This window comes from Lipomyces chichibuensis (genome assembly GCF_038497645.1).
Source record: "Lipomyces chichibuensis strain CBS 12929 unplaced genomic scaffold V1513scaffold_78, whole genome shotgun sequence".
NCBI lineage: Eukaryota > Fungi > Ascomycota > Lipomycetes > Lipomycetales > Lipomycetaceae > Lipomyces > Lipomyces chichibuensis.
Genome location: NW_027117530.1, coordinates 413 through 17,941, shown reverse-complemented (window position 1 = coordinate 17,941; position 17,529 = coordinate 413). Strand labels below are relative to the sequence as shown.

The window sequence follows — 17,529 nt, the reverse complement described above, 5'->3', positions numbered from 1 at the left end:
GCCCGGTAGAGGGTTGAAGCCGTGGAAGGGGGAAGCTTTATGGTGTTCCAGAGCAGCAATCACCAGGCGTTTCCTCCTGATGCGCTGGTTGTCAGGAAGCTTACTCTGAACGACAAAATGTCGAAGGAGACAATCAAGCCAGGATACTTTGAATATCCGGTCGGCGCTTTATTCAAGATACATCCTACCCAGAGCGACATGCTAAGTTTGGATGGCAGAAAGGCATGCGAACAATCCTTCAAGAGAAACAACACTGGAGAGCCGATCTCTCCCGCCTTCTGTCTGCTGCGCTACTCACTTGTTATCACAGCAGCCAGATTTTTGTTCGCAACATTCACGGCTCGGAATTGCTGTCCATTCACGCGATGTAACCAAACCTGATACGACGGGGACACTCAAGGAGAGTATTAAGACTGCATTTAGTTGTATAATGACAGAGTATACATGACACATCCTCGATACTCTGTCATTATACAACTAAATGCAGTCTTAATACTCTGTCAGTCCATTTTAGGGATGTCCTCCTCATCGACGCTCTCATGCTCGTTTCCATTTCTATTTCTCTTACGGAGGCTGGTCCCCAGGCTCTCATGATCGCATGCCGATTTTCCCTGGTCCATTGAGAGAAGGCTATAGCATAGCACCAACGACACTACAGATTCTAGAGCCACCCAGTTTGACACACATAGAGCAACCACGGCAACACACGGTCCATACGGAAGAACGCCACCGAGAAATTGGCAAGCCGGCGATCGCAGAGATATGGTTACGATTCCTCAGCATAATCCAGTCCGATTTTGATAATAAGGCTGCTATGTTTGCGGTTAAGAAATACAGGTCACATCGCAGACTACCAGAGCGATTAGAAATTGTTGTCGATCAGAGAGAGAAATCTGTTGTATTGAAATTTCCATTCCAGCATCAAAGGGTCTTGTCAAGTAAGCCAAATTCAAAATGTAATACCTATCGATTCGGCCGTCACAAGTGTGCGGCCACGGTGAGTATGCGGCTCGGATGTGAGCGTAGATTAAAGTATATAAGTGGGCGGAGGGCTCTGTTTTGGTGCATTATTCACAAAACATCGGTTTACTGATCAACGACTAATCCAATTATCTAAAAAGTTCTCTGTGTGGACATAGAGCCCTTTTAGGGCACTAGACGCCTCTCATGTTTCTTTAAAACTCGGAGAGTATTGGTTTCGTCATCCTCCTCACCCTCGGTGTAGCGTATAATGATGCCAAGTGCGTGAAGCGGCTTCTGGAAGACCTGGAATTGGAGGACTACGTCATCCATATCTGCATTGTCCTGAGTCTGTCCCGCATGGCTGGCTATAATTTGCTGCAGAAGTTTCCGATGCAGTACCTTCCTCTCTGGACTATTCGGTTGGGTTTAAAAAATTTTGGAGACTCAGGGCGCGCGGCGCGCCCTGGATCTGCCAGCCTGCTGGACAGTGTTAAAGAAAGAAATAAGATCTGTGGTAACATTGGGGAGCTGAAAAGACTGTGCGACCAAAGTACTCTTTAAAAAAAAATTATTGATCAGTCGTATATCAGCATCATGGTTCCATGCTCCAAGAAGCCAGCGAATTGCATCCAACATGGTCACCGTCTGAAAAGGATCTTGGCAATTCTCAAAGCCTCCAAGCATATAGCATAGCCATTGCTTCCGGTAATAGACCTTAAGTTCTGTACCTTGGCCTACTTTCACCGTTGCAACAACAATTCTGCCTCTTCAACCTCCCACATCTCACCTACCTTTATCCATTACTGATGATGGTGTGTCATTGACCCGATATAAGTAGGACCGTATATAATATAACATTTGTTCGGATCCGGAAGATCACCAGACTTACCAGTAATTACTTCCCTGAATTTAGTTTCTTGCACTCCTCATGATCCCAGCAGATTTTAGATCAATAAGGCTAAAGATTTGCTCAAAGGCTAGACAAAAGATTGACATGAGGAGTCGAATTCTTAGTCGGCCAATAAATACATGCATTCTATTAATATGTAACTGTACAGAGGTCGCACCAGCCGCAAGTTCTTTACTGATTCCAAATTGAAACGAGGCTCTTTCATCGGGACATGACTCATAGAAGAAATTAATATAACATCAAATTACTGAATGGTAGATGCCCGGCTTTCCTCAGTCCGACAGCCACGTGACGGCTAGGCAGTCCAAGCTGATTCTTCATACTCATCCATTAGCCGGGTGTACTCTTCGCCAGCAGCAGCCCAACCCTTGATGCCACCCTCCAGCACCAAGCTCTTCAATGTCGAATTGTTCTGCCCTGCAATGTAGTCTGCAAACCAACCGGCTGCGCGAGTACCTCGCCCTCGAGATGAACCTGTAGTCATGCATCAGAATACCGCTTTGAATAGGCCACTGGCATAACGTACCGCAGTACCACACCACCTCTGTCACTTTTGCAGCGGCGAGCAGGGAGTATAGCGCAGGGATTGTCGTATAAAGGCTTTGCGCAGGAAGGTTCAAAGAGCCACGGATTGTGCCGCCCTATCACGGTTGGTTAGCAATTTTCGTCCAGGAATGCCGGGTAGTTACATACTTCGTGGTCGGTCCGACGTAAGTCGATTAGGACAAAGTCTCTACCGGGCATCTTACCCTCTCGAAACCACTTAAGAAGATCCAAGCGGGTGATGGAGGCGGCCACAGTCCTTGCCTCAGGATAAGCTGCGTACCACGGGGGCTCTATCTGAGACCTTACCTTGTTAGGGTCATTTGTATTTTCTGCGATAGTTGTTTCCATGGACGAGTAGCAAGACAAAGATAAGATTGAGCACGGACAGAGTTAGCAGTGGAGTTGATAAATAAGAGATCTCGGAGAATTCAGTATCTCGAAGGTCGAATCGGGGTTTGCGGACCCCGTTGTTAGGGCATTTCACCGGAAGCATAATTGTTCGCCGCAAATTCGAACCCAAAACCGCTATGGATCAGTTCAAGAGTTGCCACGACATTGTTTACTAATCTTGTATTATTCCGTATTCTGTCGGCTATGACTACTCGATATTTCTATGGATTACAGATCGTACGCCAATAAGTATATTATATATGCAAGATATCTATTATGCTGCTTTCAATGTAGTAAATAATGATCATTGCCGCTCAATGACTGATCCATAATGGCAAAAATTTTCAAGTTATCTACGACACAGTCCATACCTCCAGAGCAACCAAGTTCGATGCTGGCTTCTTCGGCATTAATATTCAAGCTCATACTTGCGATAATTGCAGCTGCACGTACACACGAGGTCGTGCTTTCGGCAGGCATCGGAAGCGCCACATTGGTATGCCGTGATTCAGGAGCGAATATTTGCCCTCGGAACTCATCTCGCGCGACTGAATGTTGAGCTTCGATGGCCCCGTCATCCTCGATATTGGTAGACACAGTGATATTTTCGTAAGGGTCATTCTAAAATCTCCAGTTAGCCAGAGAGTTGCCTAACAATTGGGAACTGAATAACGACACATTACTCACCTGTCTTGGTTGAATGTCAGGCAGATCTAGCCGTGATGATTGGTCCGTGTGGTCGATGATCGGTGGAGACAAGCACTTGCAGTCATGTCCCGATCGAAGGTGCTCAGAAATACAAGACTGCGTCACACCATGGCTCAACAACATAGCGATCAAGTGTTGATTCTCTGCCGTAATCTTCCTCGCTATATTTTGTGTATGAACATTTGTTTCTATCCGGATTTGATCGCACCTCTGCCATTGTTTCTGCAGCTGGTCCACATACTGCATCCGATCTGCGTAGCGTCGACGCCGATAATGATTTTCGCGAATACGCGCGGTATCTTTCTGCATCTGTGTCGACATGTGGGTTTAGAGGGAAGTGCGTAGCAGTTCAAATTCTTTGGTAACAGCTCAGCTTTTGCTATTGAGCGATAGAATGGCACAAAACTGTGGCGATGAAGGTCTCGAAATTATGGCGGAGAGCTGAGATCAAGTAATGTCACGTGACGTGACTTTGAGGTTGCTGTGAAGCTTAAAACATTATTCTGAACCTTGTCGGAGTCACTAGTGCCGAATGATTGGCTGGCAACTACTCGTCCACTATCGCAGCAGCTACTGCTGGGTGCATTAATTATCACAATTTTATGAATGAACTGTAAAGTGAAGATGCCCGAGCAATCCTGGACTTTTTATTTTGTGGGTACGAGTTGCTTATGATAGCTGCCACTTCACGAATGAAAAACATAACATCACATCCTGGCCGCGTCCTGTCCTGATAGGAATCCAAGGATGCTCTCCTACAGTGGATCATCATTACCGCGAGACCGGCCTCCTGAATGAGCTATGGCCGAACAAGGATAGATTGCTTTCTCTTAGGAGAGAGGATGAACATGAGGATTGCCGGTGACATGGTCGATTATTCCACTGTGACGGGTTGACACTCATTTTTTTGGTTCTCAGGTGCCTAACAAGCGCCTATATCCGGCGTTGAGTACCGGCGCATGGCAAATATACAATGGCATTAGTCTGTACTCACACGAATAAAAACAAGTGCGATGTCACTGAGTCTTTGAACGATTTATTAAAGTACTACAATTGGGGAATTATGCTTCCTTCATATCTGGAATACTCACGGTCTTATTACAATAAGCCGACCTAGAAAACAGAGAATAATTTACAAGTATCAACTTGCCTGCCATCCGAGAATATCGCAGCGTTGCGGCCTAGAGAGTGACATCCTTTACTGGATTCGATAATGTATTGGACGCCTCATTTAGGTTTGATTGCGTACACTTGGAAGGAGCCTTCAACAAAAAGCCACGTTAAATCCCTATTGTATGATATTTAGCATGCTTATAGTCTCACCTGCCCATTCATTAAAGTCGAACATGGACTTCGCTCGTCCCTGCAATTCTCCAGTGTGCGAACGACAACATGAAGCGGAAGAGACCTCTGAATCGTTCTTTTCCGCCTGCCACAGGTTTTTGTAAAGATTGAGGTCACTGTTCGTGTTCAGTACCGATACAACTGAAGATTGTCAGCTTGCGCACTCAGCGATAAAATGGTAGTTGAACTTGCCTAGAAATCCTGCGTCCTTGAGAAACTGCTCATAATCATGAACTTGACTAGCTCCAGCGATGCATCCGACATATAGCGATAGGTCTTCTCTGACTTCTCTTGGGAACTCCTTCTTTGCGAGAATATCGCTAATAGCAACCCTTCCTCCCGGCTTTAAAAGTCGGAAAATCTCGGCGAAAACAAGAGGCTTGTCAACTTTGGGTACTAGATTGATTACACAATTGCTGATAATACAATCTGCTATCGAGGAATCTAAAGGAATAGAGGTGATTGACGCCTCAATGAAAGATGCATTGGAGACTCCAGCCTTCTCCGCGTTTCGACGAGCAAGGTCCAACATATTCTGAGGGCTGTGAGTCAAGATAGATCACATTGCTTTGGAAATAAAACGTTGGATTGCACACCATACCTTTGTCATGTCAATACCGACAGCTCTTCCATCAGGTCCAACCTTTGCTGCGCTTAGCAACACGTCAATTCCACCACCGCAGCCTAAGTCGATGACGGTTTCGCCCCGCGAGAGTCAACAACGTTCGACAAAGCCATTTATTATACAACATACAGTCTTTACGTTCGCAGTTGCCAACGGATTTCCGCAGCTGACTCCGAGATTCGCATTCCCGGGAATAGATCGAATGTCTTGCAACGTGTATCCAAATGCTGTTGCGACTTTTTCTTGATACTTATCTGGGAGATTTGGGAGAGCGGCGTGGTTAGCAATCTCTCCATAGTGTTCTTGGACGTGACGATAGACATTCGCTGCATCCATGACGTGGATTTGCGTCTTCTTGTGCCCTTTACGTTTGACTAAGAAGTTTCATAGGCCTCCGCAAGTAAGGTTGCGGTGTTATGTAATGCTGGATCGAAACATACACATATATGTACTTCCAGAACAGAAGCCGGGAAGACATTATGGCACAAAGTCAGATGACGTCACCAAGCTTGAGCCGCAAAATGCGCGTTTGCTACTATCATGATAGCCACAACCTTTGCTGAGGAGATCTTTTGCGAGGCCAAATCCGGCTCACAGAGCAACAAATGTTACCGGATACAAGGCTGCTCATTGAGGAGAAGTCATCGAGCTTGAGAGACTCATTTTCATGAATTGCCCAATGTGGCACACCTCGGGCGGCAAGCGTTGTTTGCAACTCATTATCTAAAAAGTTCAGGGTACGGACTCTATAGAATTTATATTACATCTAACTCCGCTAAGTCCTTTTATCTCCTATCTTTTTACATCGCAACCTTCTTAAGTCCTATCTATACTTCCCTATCTTCATTATCTAGCAGAAACTCTCTATTCAACAGCCAATTCGCCTCCGTTTTGCTTTGTCGACAACCGCCAAAGAATAAAGTTAACAGAGTCACAGCCACTCAGCCACACCCAACTTCCAAACGCATTAAGGTTAAGCTTGCGCGGCAGATGAAGCTGGCAAAAGACTGGGGACTCTTATCTTAGTTTTTCTTCAACAAAATACTAGCACAGACGGTACCCTTAACAATAATTCGTCTAAATCGAACAGCAAGCAGAGATGGATTATGGCACAGATCTTACGCGCGAAATCTCCTTTCGTCATTTAAATTCGAGTGCTCATCCTCATCCACAGAAGACAGTTGGAGGTGATGATCGGTCCACTATCCCAGTGCTTGAACCTGGCAAGAGTGCCGCTGTGATCGAGGCCGAGCGAGATGCTTCGATCCGTTCGCGAGCATCACGCAGCGGCCGAAGTGATGTCGAAAACCCGCGGTCGGCGCCTTGTTTTGACCTAGCGAACGATCCGCTCCAGCTTTCGTCTCGGATAACGTCTTTAAGCCAGGTCAATCTTTTAAGGGCCGGCAGCCTATCTCGGAGAAGAGACCAAAGTCGGAAAGTACCTTCTCTGAGCGAATCGCAAAGAACCTCAAAGATTCGGAAGTTTTATGCGGATCAGAATGACAAAATTCAACGCTTACTCAAGCCGGTGGATGAACACCTGCGCGATGCTCGCGACATTCAGGACGAGACACAGATGCGATATCGGATAGCGGTAGTGGGCAGCTTTGTGGCAAATATCATCTTGTGCGGTTTACAACTGTATGGCGCCATCTCCTCTGGCTCGCTGTCCCTGTTTACGACAATGGCTGATGCTGTTTTTGACCCGATGTCAAATGTCGTGCTGATGTTGTCCAATCTCGCCATAAAACGGGTCGATGGCCGAAAGTTCCCGTCCGGAAATGGAAAGATTGAGACTGTAGGCAACATCGTATTCAGCTTCCTGATGTGTTCGGTATCATTGATTCTCATTGTGTTCTCCATCCGGGACTTGACAGTTGCCCCGCAAAGTACCACGAGTAGCTTTCATCTGCCATCCGTGATCGCAGTAAGCATTGCATTTGTGACAAAGTTGTCCTTGTTCTTGTATTGCTGGACGATCAAGCACATATACTCCCAAGTCGAGATCTTATGGGAAGACCATCGAAACGATCTCTTCATCAATGGATTTGGTATCCTGACGTCTGTTGGTGGCAGCAAACTCGCTTGGTGGATTGATCCAATGGGCGCGGTCATTCTATCGTGTCTGATCGTATTTCTTTGGGGCCGAACCGCATATTCAGAATTCCAACTCCTGGTCGGCGTTGCTGCTAATGCGCAAGATCAGCAGCTAATTACCTATATCTGTAAGATTTTACCCCGCACTTATTTCCCTTTATTTCACCGCGGAATGTTTCGTCTAACATACTCTACTTTTGCAGCAATGACCCATTCCCCTCTGATCACCCAAATTGACACCGTACGCGCTTACTACAGTGGAGTGCGACTGGTGGTCGAGGTGGACATTGTCATGGACCCGACCGAGACCCTGCAGACGACACATGACGTGTCCGATGCGCTACAGTCGAAACTCGAAAGCTTGCCTAATGTTGAGCGTGCTTTTGTGCACGTGGATTATGAAACCACCCACAAGCCGGTAAGTGGCGTCCAATCTCTAGAGATTAAGGAGTCTTCTCATCTACTAATGCAATGTTCTAGGAGCACTTCTTGAAAAAGGAGTTGTAGGATTTGCCTGCAGTTATAAGATTTGCCCGAGTTATCTTTGCGCGATCTGTCTTCTGGACCTTAAAGATGTGGGTTCAGGGCATTATTTGATGATGGGGACGAGTGGATGGAACAGCTTGAAGTAAGAGCGGTTGGTTGACAGCCGAAACGATAAAAACTTATGTCTGTATTTGGTGGCGGACGAGATTTCTCTGCCACAACTGTCTGCTTGGAAAGGACCAGACTAATGTTAAAGGTTATGAACCAGAAGCCATCTTCATTACAAAGCAATTGATGACAAGTTGTCCAAAATATCGACCGTCCCTTAGAGTATCTCGTAGTCGTAATTAGCCGTAACCACAATAAAGTCGTATTATTGACATGTCCAGGGTCTAGGTAGGATCCACCGATGAGTCACTGTCACAGAGATATCACATTGTTGATTTTTGTGCCGCTATATATAAATCATTCCTAGTTATCTGTGTACGTTGACCTGGAATGATTTGTGGATCGCTACTGAGAGGTGAACGTGCATATATTTGCTAGCAGGCCCAATCCGAGAACCAGCGGGGCCATCCCACCCGCAATCTTACTACTCCATCTACTTCCTCCAACGTGTCCAATTCATCGACAACGCAATGGCAGCTACCGGTAGAATGCTAATAACCTCGCTAACTCCGGCCCACGCAGGTCCGATTCTGACGTGCACAAAAGCGCCGGACACGGTCAACACAGCAAAAAAATTATACACACAAGCCCAACCAATGCCAACATTCACACGACGATTAATCTGCTTCGAGAGATCCAAAAGCTTAATGACGCCTGAGAGTTCGTTATTGAGAACACAGGCGTCGGCGGCGGCTAGGGTGATGCCTTCTTTGGTCATACTAAGGCCGATATCCGCTTGTGCGAGAGCGATTGCATCATTGGCACCGTCCCCGCAGAATAGGACTTTGGATCCCGAAGATCTAAGCGCCTCTATATACTCATTCTTGCCTTCGGGAGACGTTTCAGCTGAGTAGCGAGAAATCCCCAGGTCACGACAAAGCTTCTCAACAGCCGGACGTGTGTCACCGGATAACACATGAATCGTGATACCGCGAGCACGCAGAGCATCCAAGACTGGCCGACAGCCTTCACGTATCATTGATGTGATTCCCATTATAGCCAAGGTAGGACCGTTCTTGACGCCGACGCAGAAAAGCGTTAAGCCAGAATCATGGAGCTGAGCGACGCGAGAATCGGTAGGAGGGATACCCACAAATGACGGTTTACCGCACAAAATAGTAATGGATTTCCCGTTGTCGGGCTTGTAAGTCGTTGCCATGCCTGAGCCAACGACGTTCTCAGTTTCCCCAACAGTCGCCAATGTATTGCCAAATTTAATCAGATAATTCGACACAGCGCGGGAGATAGGATGGTTATTCGAGTTGACAATAGCGCGGATAATGTCACGGACTGCATACTCGGTCGACTCGTTGAACCAACAATACTGTACGCTCAATTGATCGGTAGTCAACGTTCCGGTCTTGTCAAACACGACGTGTTTAATCTTACTAGCAACAGTAGCTGGATTCGCGGACTTGAGCAGCACACCATAAGAACGCTTTCCGGCAGCAACACCGATCGATAATACGAGAGGGATGACCAAAACTAATGCACAAGGGCACGAGACCGCGAGCGTTGCGATGGCGTAAGTGATGGCAGTCGATATCGCTTGTCCGGCACCTTGGTGTCGAACTTGCGTGCTCACTAGCGTCCAGATCATGAAGACAACGCAACTAACACAGAGCATAACCGGGATTAAATATTTAGCGACCAGTTCGACAATATCGCTGGCTCCCGTGCGGAAAGAAGTCACAGAGTCGACGAGAATCTTTATATTTGAAACCGAGTTCTCCGGGACAAGACGAGTAGCACGGAAAACCACCGAGCCCGATACGAGATTCGCACCAGAAAGAACTTCCTGACCGTGTTTCTTCAGGATCGGAAATGATTCACCGTTGATATGTGACTCTTCAAATTCACCTTGTCCTGACACAATAATGCCATCAGTGACTGCCTGATCACCGGCATCTAAGACGACGCGATCCCCATAGTGAAGAAGCGATGCAGGTATTGCTTCATTATCAAATTGCTGAAGCTTCATGGTCGTCGGTTGGACGATATCGAACTTCACTTGATCTGCAGCAACTCGACGAATAAATTCGGTTACCATTTTGCCAAAAAGAACGAACGTAAGCAAGAGCGATGATGACTCGAAAATCTCCTTTTCGTCCAAAAGCATCCCATGACGGTGGAGAGCAAAAACGATGAGCGAGTACAAGTATGCGACCGACGTAGACAACGCGACCAAACAGTCCGAGTCGAGGTCGTAGCCATGCACAAGAGTGTAATAAACTGACACGTATATCTTCCTCGCACAAAAAATCTGAACAATAGTAGCCAATACTAGACAAGCTATTGCACGCCGCACATCGGATGCTTTGAAAGAACCCCAGGATAGCACCAATATAGGGATTGTAAGTAACAATGCAACGAGAAAGGAGCCACAGAGTTGCTTTGCCTCGTTGTCGATGGTCACGCCAAATATTTTCCTACTTACTTCCTCATCAGAAGAAAGGATAGGCAAAATATGGCTAATTTCAAGTCCTAGGGCCGTCATTTTGTCCCTGGCACTAACTGTACCCGGGTCGTATACCACTTTCCAAGTATTATCGGGTAGCTTCTCGACACTTTCACCATCGCAACATTTCCCAGAGATAAAATGAAATTCCTCATCAGCTCTATGTAAGATGGTCGCCTTAAATCCTGTCAGGCGCTGTAAATCAGCACAGATCTGCTTCGGAGTTGTTAAAGTAGGATAGTATTCGACTTGTCCTTTTTCGAACAAGAAACTCACTGACGCACTAGCAACTCCCATAACTTTGTCAAGGGAACGAACTGCTTTCTTTTCGCAGGAGGAACAGGTCATGCCCTTGATTGACATCGACAATTTCTCAGGAACCAAGGCACGCTCCGGGTCATCGTGAGCGACGTAATGTCCGGACAGAAAATCTAATGCTTCTTTTCTGATATGATGGGTTTCACGACTCTGATTGGGACGATGAAGGCGATGATTGTCAAGTTGTCCATGGGTATGTTGAACTTTGCTGTAATGGAGTCGACCCAACCTCTGGAGCCCGTGAGATATGACACTGTTAGCTGAGTGAGGCAGATATTCTCGTCCTGCAGAGAACGTATCGCTGTTGTCTCCGCAACAGGATGCGGACATCCCTAGTTGGTCCATGAGGGTGCAAATACAATGCCAAAGAATCTCGCGTTTTTCGGCAAGGAAGTGAGAGTAGTGATTAGAAATGGATTCATGGGTAGGGCAAACATCTTCGAAACGTCAGGGCGCAGATAATACTTGACTTAAAAAAATTGAGCTTACTGCTAGTTGCCTTATGGCACTCTTTCTCGCAAAGTGCTTTGGCAAAGCGCTCGATGCATTGTTCTAATCTGATTAGCATTGACCATACACGAGGGATAACACTCACCATCACAAGAGCAGTTATCTTTCTTCTTGCCTTTGGAGGGTCTAAATCTCAATACCTGATGTTTAACTGGACTGCGCAAGCCGGGAGCGCAACAGGTCACTAGCTCCGCATCGCTTGAACTGTGTAATGATTGAGCATCATCATCAGAACCGCAACATTTAATGGGCACAATGGAAGGCTGGACTTGCTCCTTCTTGGCTGAATGTTCACTTCCGTCGACATGATCTTTCTCATCTTGTTCTCCACAACAAGCGCCATCGCCATCGCAGCAGTCATTTTGATCTCTCTTGTAGCACTCGTCATCATCATCACAGCCCTTGTCGTCAGAATCACAACAATTCTCTTTCTGGTCCCTGCAGCATTCCTCGTCACCGCAGCAGGGACCGCCACGACCTCCGCAGATATCGTTCTCATCTTCACTGCGGCACATGTCATCATGGCCGCCCCGTTGACTTTTAGTATCACAGTATTCTTTTTTGTTCTCGCTGCAGCATCCATCATCACGAATGAAGCCAAAAGGATACTGGTACGATTCTTGACTTCGGTACAAGATCAATGGTGGCCCCGCCTCTGTGTCATATGCTATCTCGTCGGTATCCATGCTGGCCGATGTTTGCGATTGGGGAAGTATAGGACTGTTCGAAACGAAGAGCCAGGGCAGCTAGTTAGCCACGATGCTAAAGTCGGTTAGCAAACAAAATCCTGCTGATGTTTAACACGACGCGTCGGATGCTTGGCCGGATCCGAGACAATAATGAAGATGGCATAACAGCATCAGCATGATAGTGCACGGAAAATCGGGTACTTGTCTACTGTTCTTATTACTTCTGCGGTCAATCACAGAAATCTGGCAAACGTTTGATTATCGTAGATGTAAAATCTAATACGAATGTGCATGAGTTTATATTGGCAGTTGCGTTAATATTGACGAATAGGACCAAAGATCGAATCTGCGGACAACTTCTCGACTCTTAATCCCTAACCTCTGGACTCAAATGCACCGACTTCCCCACCTTTTATCGTCACGCATGAAATGGATACAGCGGCGTCTATAGTTCGACATATCGCGGGACTTTAGAAACATTATTAACTGTTGGTTGTAGTTAAGCGATCGGCAATCCACCGGTTCAGTCAATCATGTGGATCCCTTCTCGGATCACTGTCTACTTCAACTAACGTCGCAACTATGGCCCGCAACGAACCAAGTACCAAACGGATCCAATTAAGGAACGAAATAGCAGCTCAAGCCTATATAGAAGGCGAAATTAATAGAAGAACGTCTTCAGGGAAGGGGCTTCTGTACAAACACACACAGGAGCTGTTAAACTTGCTTGCATCAAGCTATGACTCCTGATTTACGTATGCCACATTGGCAAACGTCTAGTTGACCATTTATCTACTATTTGTTACTACAAAATCGGTTCTGCCAAACGTAACCTATTGAATGAGAAAATCGGCCAAACGCAAAAACAATCACATAATGATCCACCACGAGGCGCCTAACAGCATAATCAACAGCAGACTTACTATTTTGTCTCCAGCACGATCGCCAGTACTCCGCTCATTGTCGTTAGACGTGTTTTCTGTTGCTGACGGCTGAGACGACTCTGATGGCTGAGACGACTGTGATGACTGTGATGACTGTGATGACTGTGACGGCTGAGACGACTCTGATGGCACAGACGACTGTGACGACTCTGAAGACTCGGACGGCTCTGACGACTGAGACGACTCTGATGACTCTGATGACTCTGATGACTCTGACGACTCAAACAACCGTGATGACCCTGACGGCTGTGACAACTCTGACGATTGAGACACCTCTGCTGACGCCTCTGGCGACGGCAGTATGCTTCCTGTATAAGGTCCAGGAACCTGGTTGATAAGCAGGTTCTGGACGGTTTCCAAAGCTGACATTTGCTGGCCCAGGCCTGCAGTATTATCCCATCCTTGTACCAGCCAGGAGGTGCCGCAAGTAACACCGTCATAGCCACCAGTGCAAGACTGTGCGATACCATTGACAATAGTGTTGACTAAGTGCGCATAAATCGTGTCATATGTCCAGGGTGCAAGCAGGGCGGTCAATCCCATAAATCGCGACAGGTATGCCTTGAACGACCGCATATCTGTGTTACATTTCTGGGTAAGTTCGCATGCGACCTCGTACATTACACCGCCGCTCTCGCCATCGAAAAAGACCTGGAGGCCGTTAAGAATATTTTGAGTTCTATCGCCCCACATACTTAGTTGTGTGAAATTATACAAATAAGCCGAGCCTGCAAGGAAACATGCTGCGCTGTAGGACCACTGGTATGTCGTAATGCTTGTGCAATTGTCTGTCACGCTCGCACCGTCATAAAAGTAGTAGTATTCGGGGTCTAAAAGTCCGACGCCTTCGATCCAATTCCATATCCGCTCTGCCCAATCAACGTACGCAACATTTCCAGTATATCGTGCCAGTCTCGCCGCCATTAAAAACATTCCTGCGTTGGAGATTGTATTTTTGTAGTCATAGCCGTTATTGGACTCGAAGATCTGCCACCGCAGTCCGCCATTACATGTCGACGTATCCCACCGCGCGGCCATTGACCAAAATACGGCTTCAGAGAGCTCTCGCCATTGCGGCTGACCGTCAGGCGGACTCGTAAAGTTTCGCTCGGCCGCAGCCATAACAGCAAATCCCCAGAAAGCCTGATCGTCGTTACCTTCAGTGGTGGCTTCGGACTCTGGCATGTAATTATTATTAGGGCCGACATTAGCTAGTAATGCGTCGGTTACGATCTGATTAAAAGTTGCGTCTCCAGAATAAAACCAATAGTCAATAAGAGAACCCCAAGCAGCGCCAGCCTCCCACCAATAGTACGGCCACGTGAACTTTCCCGGTGTTCCGTCGGTCTGATTCCCATTGTAGTAGTCCATAATTCCGTGTGCGAACACTCGTGTGGCCTGCTTGATCGAGTCTATGTGATGTCGTTGTTAGATACTTTCAAATCTGGATGACTTAACAACAATGAATATCTACCCGCATCATTCACATCAATTTCAATAGCACGCGCGAAGTCGAGAAGAGTGCTGAGAAGGAGAACAAAGGAACACCATGGTAACATGCGAAAGCTACCCATTTTAAAGCCAACACAACGACTAAATATGGAAGTGCGGATCGTTCGAGGACCAATCCCTGCTTGAACTTCTAGGACCAGGACTGTTGAAAACGGAAGTGGAATACCAGGATATTGAAATGCAGGCTAGAAGACGCCGAGTTGCGTTTTGTTGCCATGGCGAATCGCCGCCATTATTATTTTCATGGTTAAGCTTAAAGCGAAAATCTGGACCGCCTTGTCAGATGAACCGGCCCAATATGTTCAGGATTTCACATGTGCATATTGCGCCGCAGATCGTACCTGGATGCACACCTAAGGATAACTTCCAAGACAAAGAGATGTGGCAATCATTCAATCAGTGGCCGCAGTAGTCTTCTAGCCGATGTGCGATTTAGAAAGCTTGTCTTTAATTAGGTATTGCAAATGGGGCATTAAGTAATGTTTTTTATTGTAGCATCCGCGACTCTTTTTGGCAATTTTAGATCATCACTGACCACTGTTAAATTTGGACTACGGCTTGACTGCTCTCGTTATCGTATATTTGGTCTCTAGAACTGAAGACAGAAATTGTCCAATTTACACCTAATACAATTGTCACAATCTGATATCGCTCATTACATGTATCTTTTGCCAATGCAGACAGAACTATCATACTATGAATTACGCACCGACAATTATGCCGTTTTTAGACTAGTGCCATTGACATTGAGCGACGGAAGTGGCTGGTTGAAACAAATGATAAGGGTGTTGTACTGGATATCGAGGACGCTCATTTGGCAAGATGATCGCGCTGAACAGCTCTTGGTCATCTCCATCCTCTGGAGAGTAGAGATCGACGGTTTACTTTTCCCTTGGACTGGAGGATCATATTGAGGATTAGCTTGGTGCTTTGGTTGTCATTAATATTTCCCTCTAGCGTGTAATGTTCCTTCTTTCACTCTCGAGATTGAACCCTTCGTCTTATTTGACACAAGGAATTGCCATTTTCCACGTTTAAGAATTTCCTTGTTGATCCTCGGTCCAATCGGCCTCCTGAAACTTTTCCTCTAATTCGTCCCTCAAGACTTACACTGTGGCTCGTTGTCGGTGATCGGTCCTCGGCTTCGTTCGATAAGGTTTTTAATCATTTAATTCGTTGTTGCTAACATGCATAATTTTTAAAACACATAACGATGACAATGCCAGCAGCACAATGACGACTTCATCCCCATACACGCAAGCTTACGCGGCAGCCACCAAAATGAACACTTGGCCCGTCGTCATGGCAGCGTCAGGGCATCGCTGAAGCTAATTCCGTGTTAACCTTCCATGGTACACGTAATGTAGTGGTCTTTGGCTTCCACAGTCTGTTGGTCTCTCTACGGTTTGTGCAACAATTACAAAGGGCAAGTTGCATAAGCATGTGAGCGACTACGAGGACATCTTCGCCTGCATGAAGTGATCAACAGTGTTAGATAGGCTGTGACAGCTAAGTATAAACCCGTGATGCATGGATCGGGCCGATCCACCGATATGCATGGAGTTGACGGCACTAAAAAATCGACTATGTGTGGCGGCGCAGTCATGAAATAGTGGAGGAACCTGTACTAAATGTCGGCCTGCCTGATCTACATCCTTCAGAGCCACATTTCATTCGGATTGTGTCCATCCTTCATGAATTCAGCCTTGAGTTATCATACAGAGCTAATCTCGAAATTCGTACTCTTTATCCGAATTGCATAAAAGTAAATTCGCGTATTATTGTTGAACACGAAATTCCTCATCGTTGGACATTGCGAAACAGTCTTAAGCGTCACTCCAATCGAGGATCCCTCCTTTAACGACTGCGATAGCTCCAGGCTTTGAACCTGGGCTTAGTAGAACTAAGGGGATTGTGTCGCCCAACGCTGCAACTTTAGGTTCCATGTCCGCCTAGAGCTTCCGTACTCTTAACTTGTACCAAATTAATGGCGAGGGAACCCTGAACCCTGAATGAGTTAACTAGTACTGCCTGCCACAATGCTTCATCATCACATCTCAGGATGTCGAATCCCCACTGAAATAATAATAATAAATGTCCCGCTCTTCCAGAACCTTCCGAATCACGGCCCTACTCCCCTCGTCTCTCACACCCGCTGACATGATCTCCGCCCTCCATGTCCACGAAAATTGTCTCACGTTGCAAGCTCTCACAACTGGCTATAAAGAAGTCCCCACAACCTGTCCTGCGGTTCTCAACGACCCATATTTCTCACCGACCGATACATCACCTATCAAGACCTATGAAGTAACTGAGGGTGTCATAATAATTCCCGGCATCGCTGACTTGGGCAAAAAGTTTATAACATTTCCAGTATGGTTGCAGGATACGCCTTCCGGGCTGAAAACACGCGCAGATGCCCCTGCAGGGGTGGTTGTGAGGGCCGAATGGCGCGTGCAGCCGGACAGAGCATATGGAGAGGTGGAGAGAGAGTATACGCAGTGGACGCTTGTGGAAGACGTGACAGTGCAGTGTGCGTGGTGGCTGATTTGGTTTGTGAAGAAGAACATGGAGTATGCGCATAAAGATATCTGTTGGAAATTGGTGGAGAAGACGGTGAAAGAGAAGAGGACGGGAGGGGCACGGGAGGCTAGCTGAGAAATTCTTGTGCGCATCTTCTTGTTGTCCGAACTGGGTGACAGATCGGACCTCCAGTTCTACTAACCAAGCTCCAAATATCATCCTGATAGCCGCAATTTGGCTCGAAAGTCTCAGCATAACCTCTCACAATCTCTGCTCATCCCACTCCAATTACTGCCGGTATCGACGCACAATTTGACCGACAACTTCCTGACAGAGAC

The 17,529-nt window shown here is 46.7% G+C and overlaps 7 protein-coding genes across 7 annotated transcripts; 2 read left to right on the top strand and 5 right to left on the bottom strand.

The window, feature by feature from the left end:
• Window positions 1–1,958: 1,958 nt before the first annotated feature.
• On the bottom strand, window positions 1,959–2,878 carry V1513DRAFT_454642 (Rhodanese-like domain-containing protein). Its single transcript, XM_066899405.1, has 3 exons — window positions 2,567–2,878; window positions 2,400–2,514; window positions 1,959–2,347 (listed from the first exon to the last, which is right to left on the bottom strand). Exons 1-3 carry the CDS (start codon window positions 2,765–2,767, stop codon window positions 2,169–2,171), a joined length of 495 nt encoding a protein of 164 aa, XP_066750527.1. The 5' UTR covers window positions 2,768–2,878; the 3' UTR covers window positions 1,959–2,168.
• A 126-nt stretch (window positions 2,879–3,004) lies between these two features.
• On the bottom strand, window positions 3,005–3,930 carry V1513DRAFT_454639 (uncharacterized protein). The gene is made up of 2 exons (XM_066899404.1): window positions 3,497–3,930; window positions 3,005–3,430 (listed from the first exon to the last, which is right to left on the bottom strand). Exons 1-2 carry the CDS (start codon window positions 3,836–3,838, stop codon window positions 3,095–3,097), a joined length of 678 nt encoding a protein of 225 aa, XP_066750526.1. The 5' UTR covers window positions 3,839–3,930; the 3' UTR covers window positions 3,005–3,094.
• Window positions 3,931–4,536: 606 nt separating this feature from the next.
• Window positions 4,537–6,195, bottom strand: V1513DRAFT_454635 (S-adenosyl-L-methionine-dependent methyltransferase). Its single transcript, XM_066899403.1, has 5 exons — window positions 5,616–6,195; window positions 5,463–5,567; window positions 5,054–5,396; window positions 4,841–5,002; window positions 4,537–4,779 (listed from the first exon to the last, which is right to left on the bottom strand). Exons 1-5 carry the CDS (start codon window positions 5,820–5,822, stop codon window positions 4,745–4,747), a joined length of 852 nt encoding a protein of 283 aa, XP_066750525.1. The 5' UTR covers window positions 5,823–6,195; the 3' UTR covers window positions 4,537–4,744.
• A 305-nt stretch (window positions 6,196–6,500) lies between these two features.
• V1513DRAFT_454631 (uncharacterized protein) lies at window positions 6,501–8,437 on the top strand. Its single transcript, XM_066899402.1, has 3 exons — window positions 6,501–7,711; window positions 7,787–8,001; window positions 8,064–8,437. Exons 1-3 carry the CDS (start codon window positions 6,586–6,588, stop codon window positions 8,088–8,090), a joined length of 1,368 nt encoding a protein of 455 aa, XP_066750524.1. The 5' UTR covers window positions 6,501–6,585; the 3' UTR covers window positions 8,091–8,437.
• On the bottom strand, window positions 8,374–12,534 carry V1513DRAFT_306897 (uncharacterized protein). The gene is made up of 3 exons (XM_066894644.1): window positions 11,609–12,534; window positions 11,503–11,565; window positions 8,374–11,450 (listed from the first exon to the last, which is right to left on the bottom strand). The coding sequence occupies exons 1-3, from the start codon at window positions 12,207–12,209 to the stop codon at window positions 8,671–8,673; spliced, it is 3,444 nt and encodes a 1,147-aa protein (XP_066750523.1). The 5' UTR covers window positions 12,210–12,534; the 3' UTR covers window positions 8,374–8,670.
• On the bottom strand, window positions 12,514–14,939 carry V1513DRAFT_454627 (glycosyl hydrolase family 76-domain-containing protein). Its single transcript, XM_066899401.1, has 3 exons — window positions 14,631–14,939; window positions 13,136–14,568; window positions 12,514–13,004 (listed from the first exon to the last, which is right to left on the bottom strand). The coding sequence occupies exons 1-3, from the start codon at window positions 14,728–14,730 to the stop codon at window positions 12,945–12,947; spliced, it is 1,593 nt and encodes a 530-aa protein (XP_066750522.1). The 5' UTR covers window positions 14,731–14,939; the 3' UTR covers window positions 12,514–12,944.
• A 1,407-nt stretch (window positions 14,940–16,346) lies between these two features.
• Window positions 16,347–17,326, top strand: V1513DRAFT_467290 (uncharacterized protein; the record flags this gene model as incomplete). Its single annotated transcript, XM_066900107.1, has 1 exon — window positions 16,347–17,326. The coding sequence occupies exon 1, from the start codon at window positions 16,763–16,765 to the stop codon at window positions 17,324–17,326; it is 564 nt and encodes a 187-aa protein (XP_066750521.1). The 5' UTR covers window positions 16,347–16,762.
• Window positions 17,327–17,529: the final 203 nt, after the last annotated feature.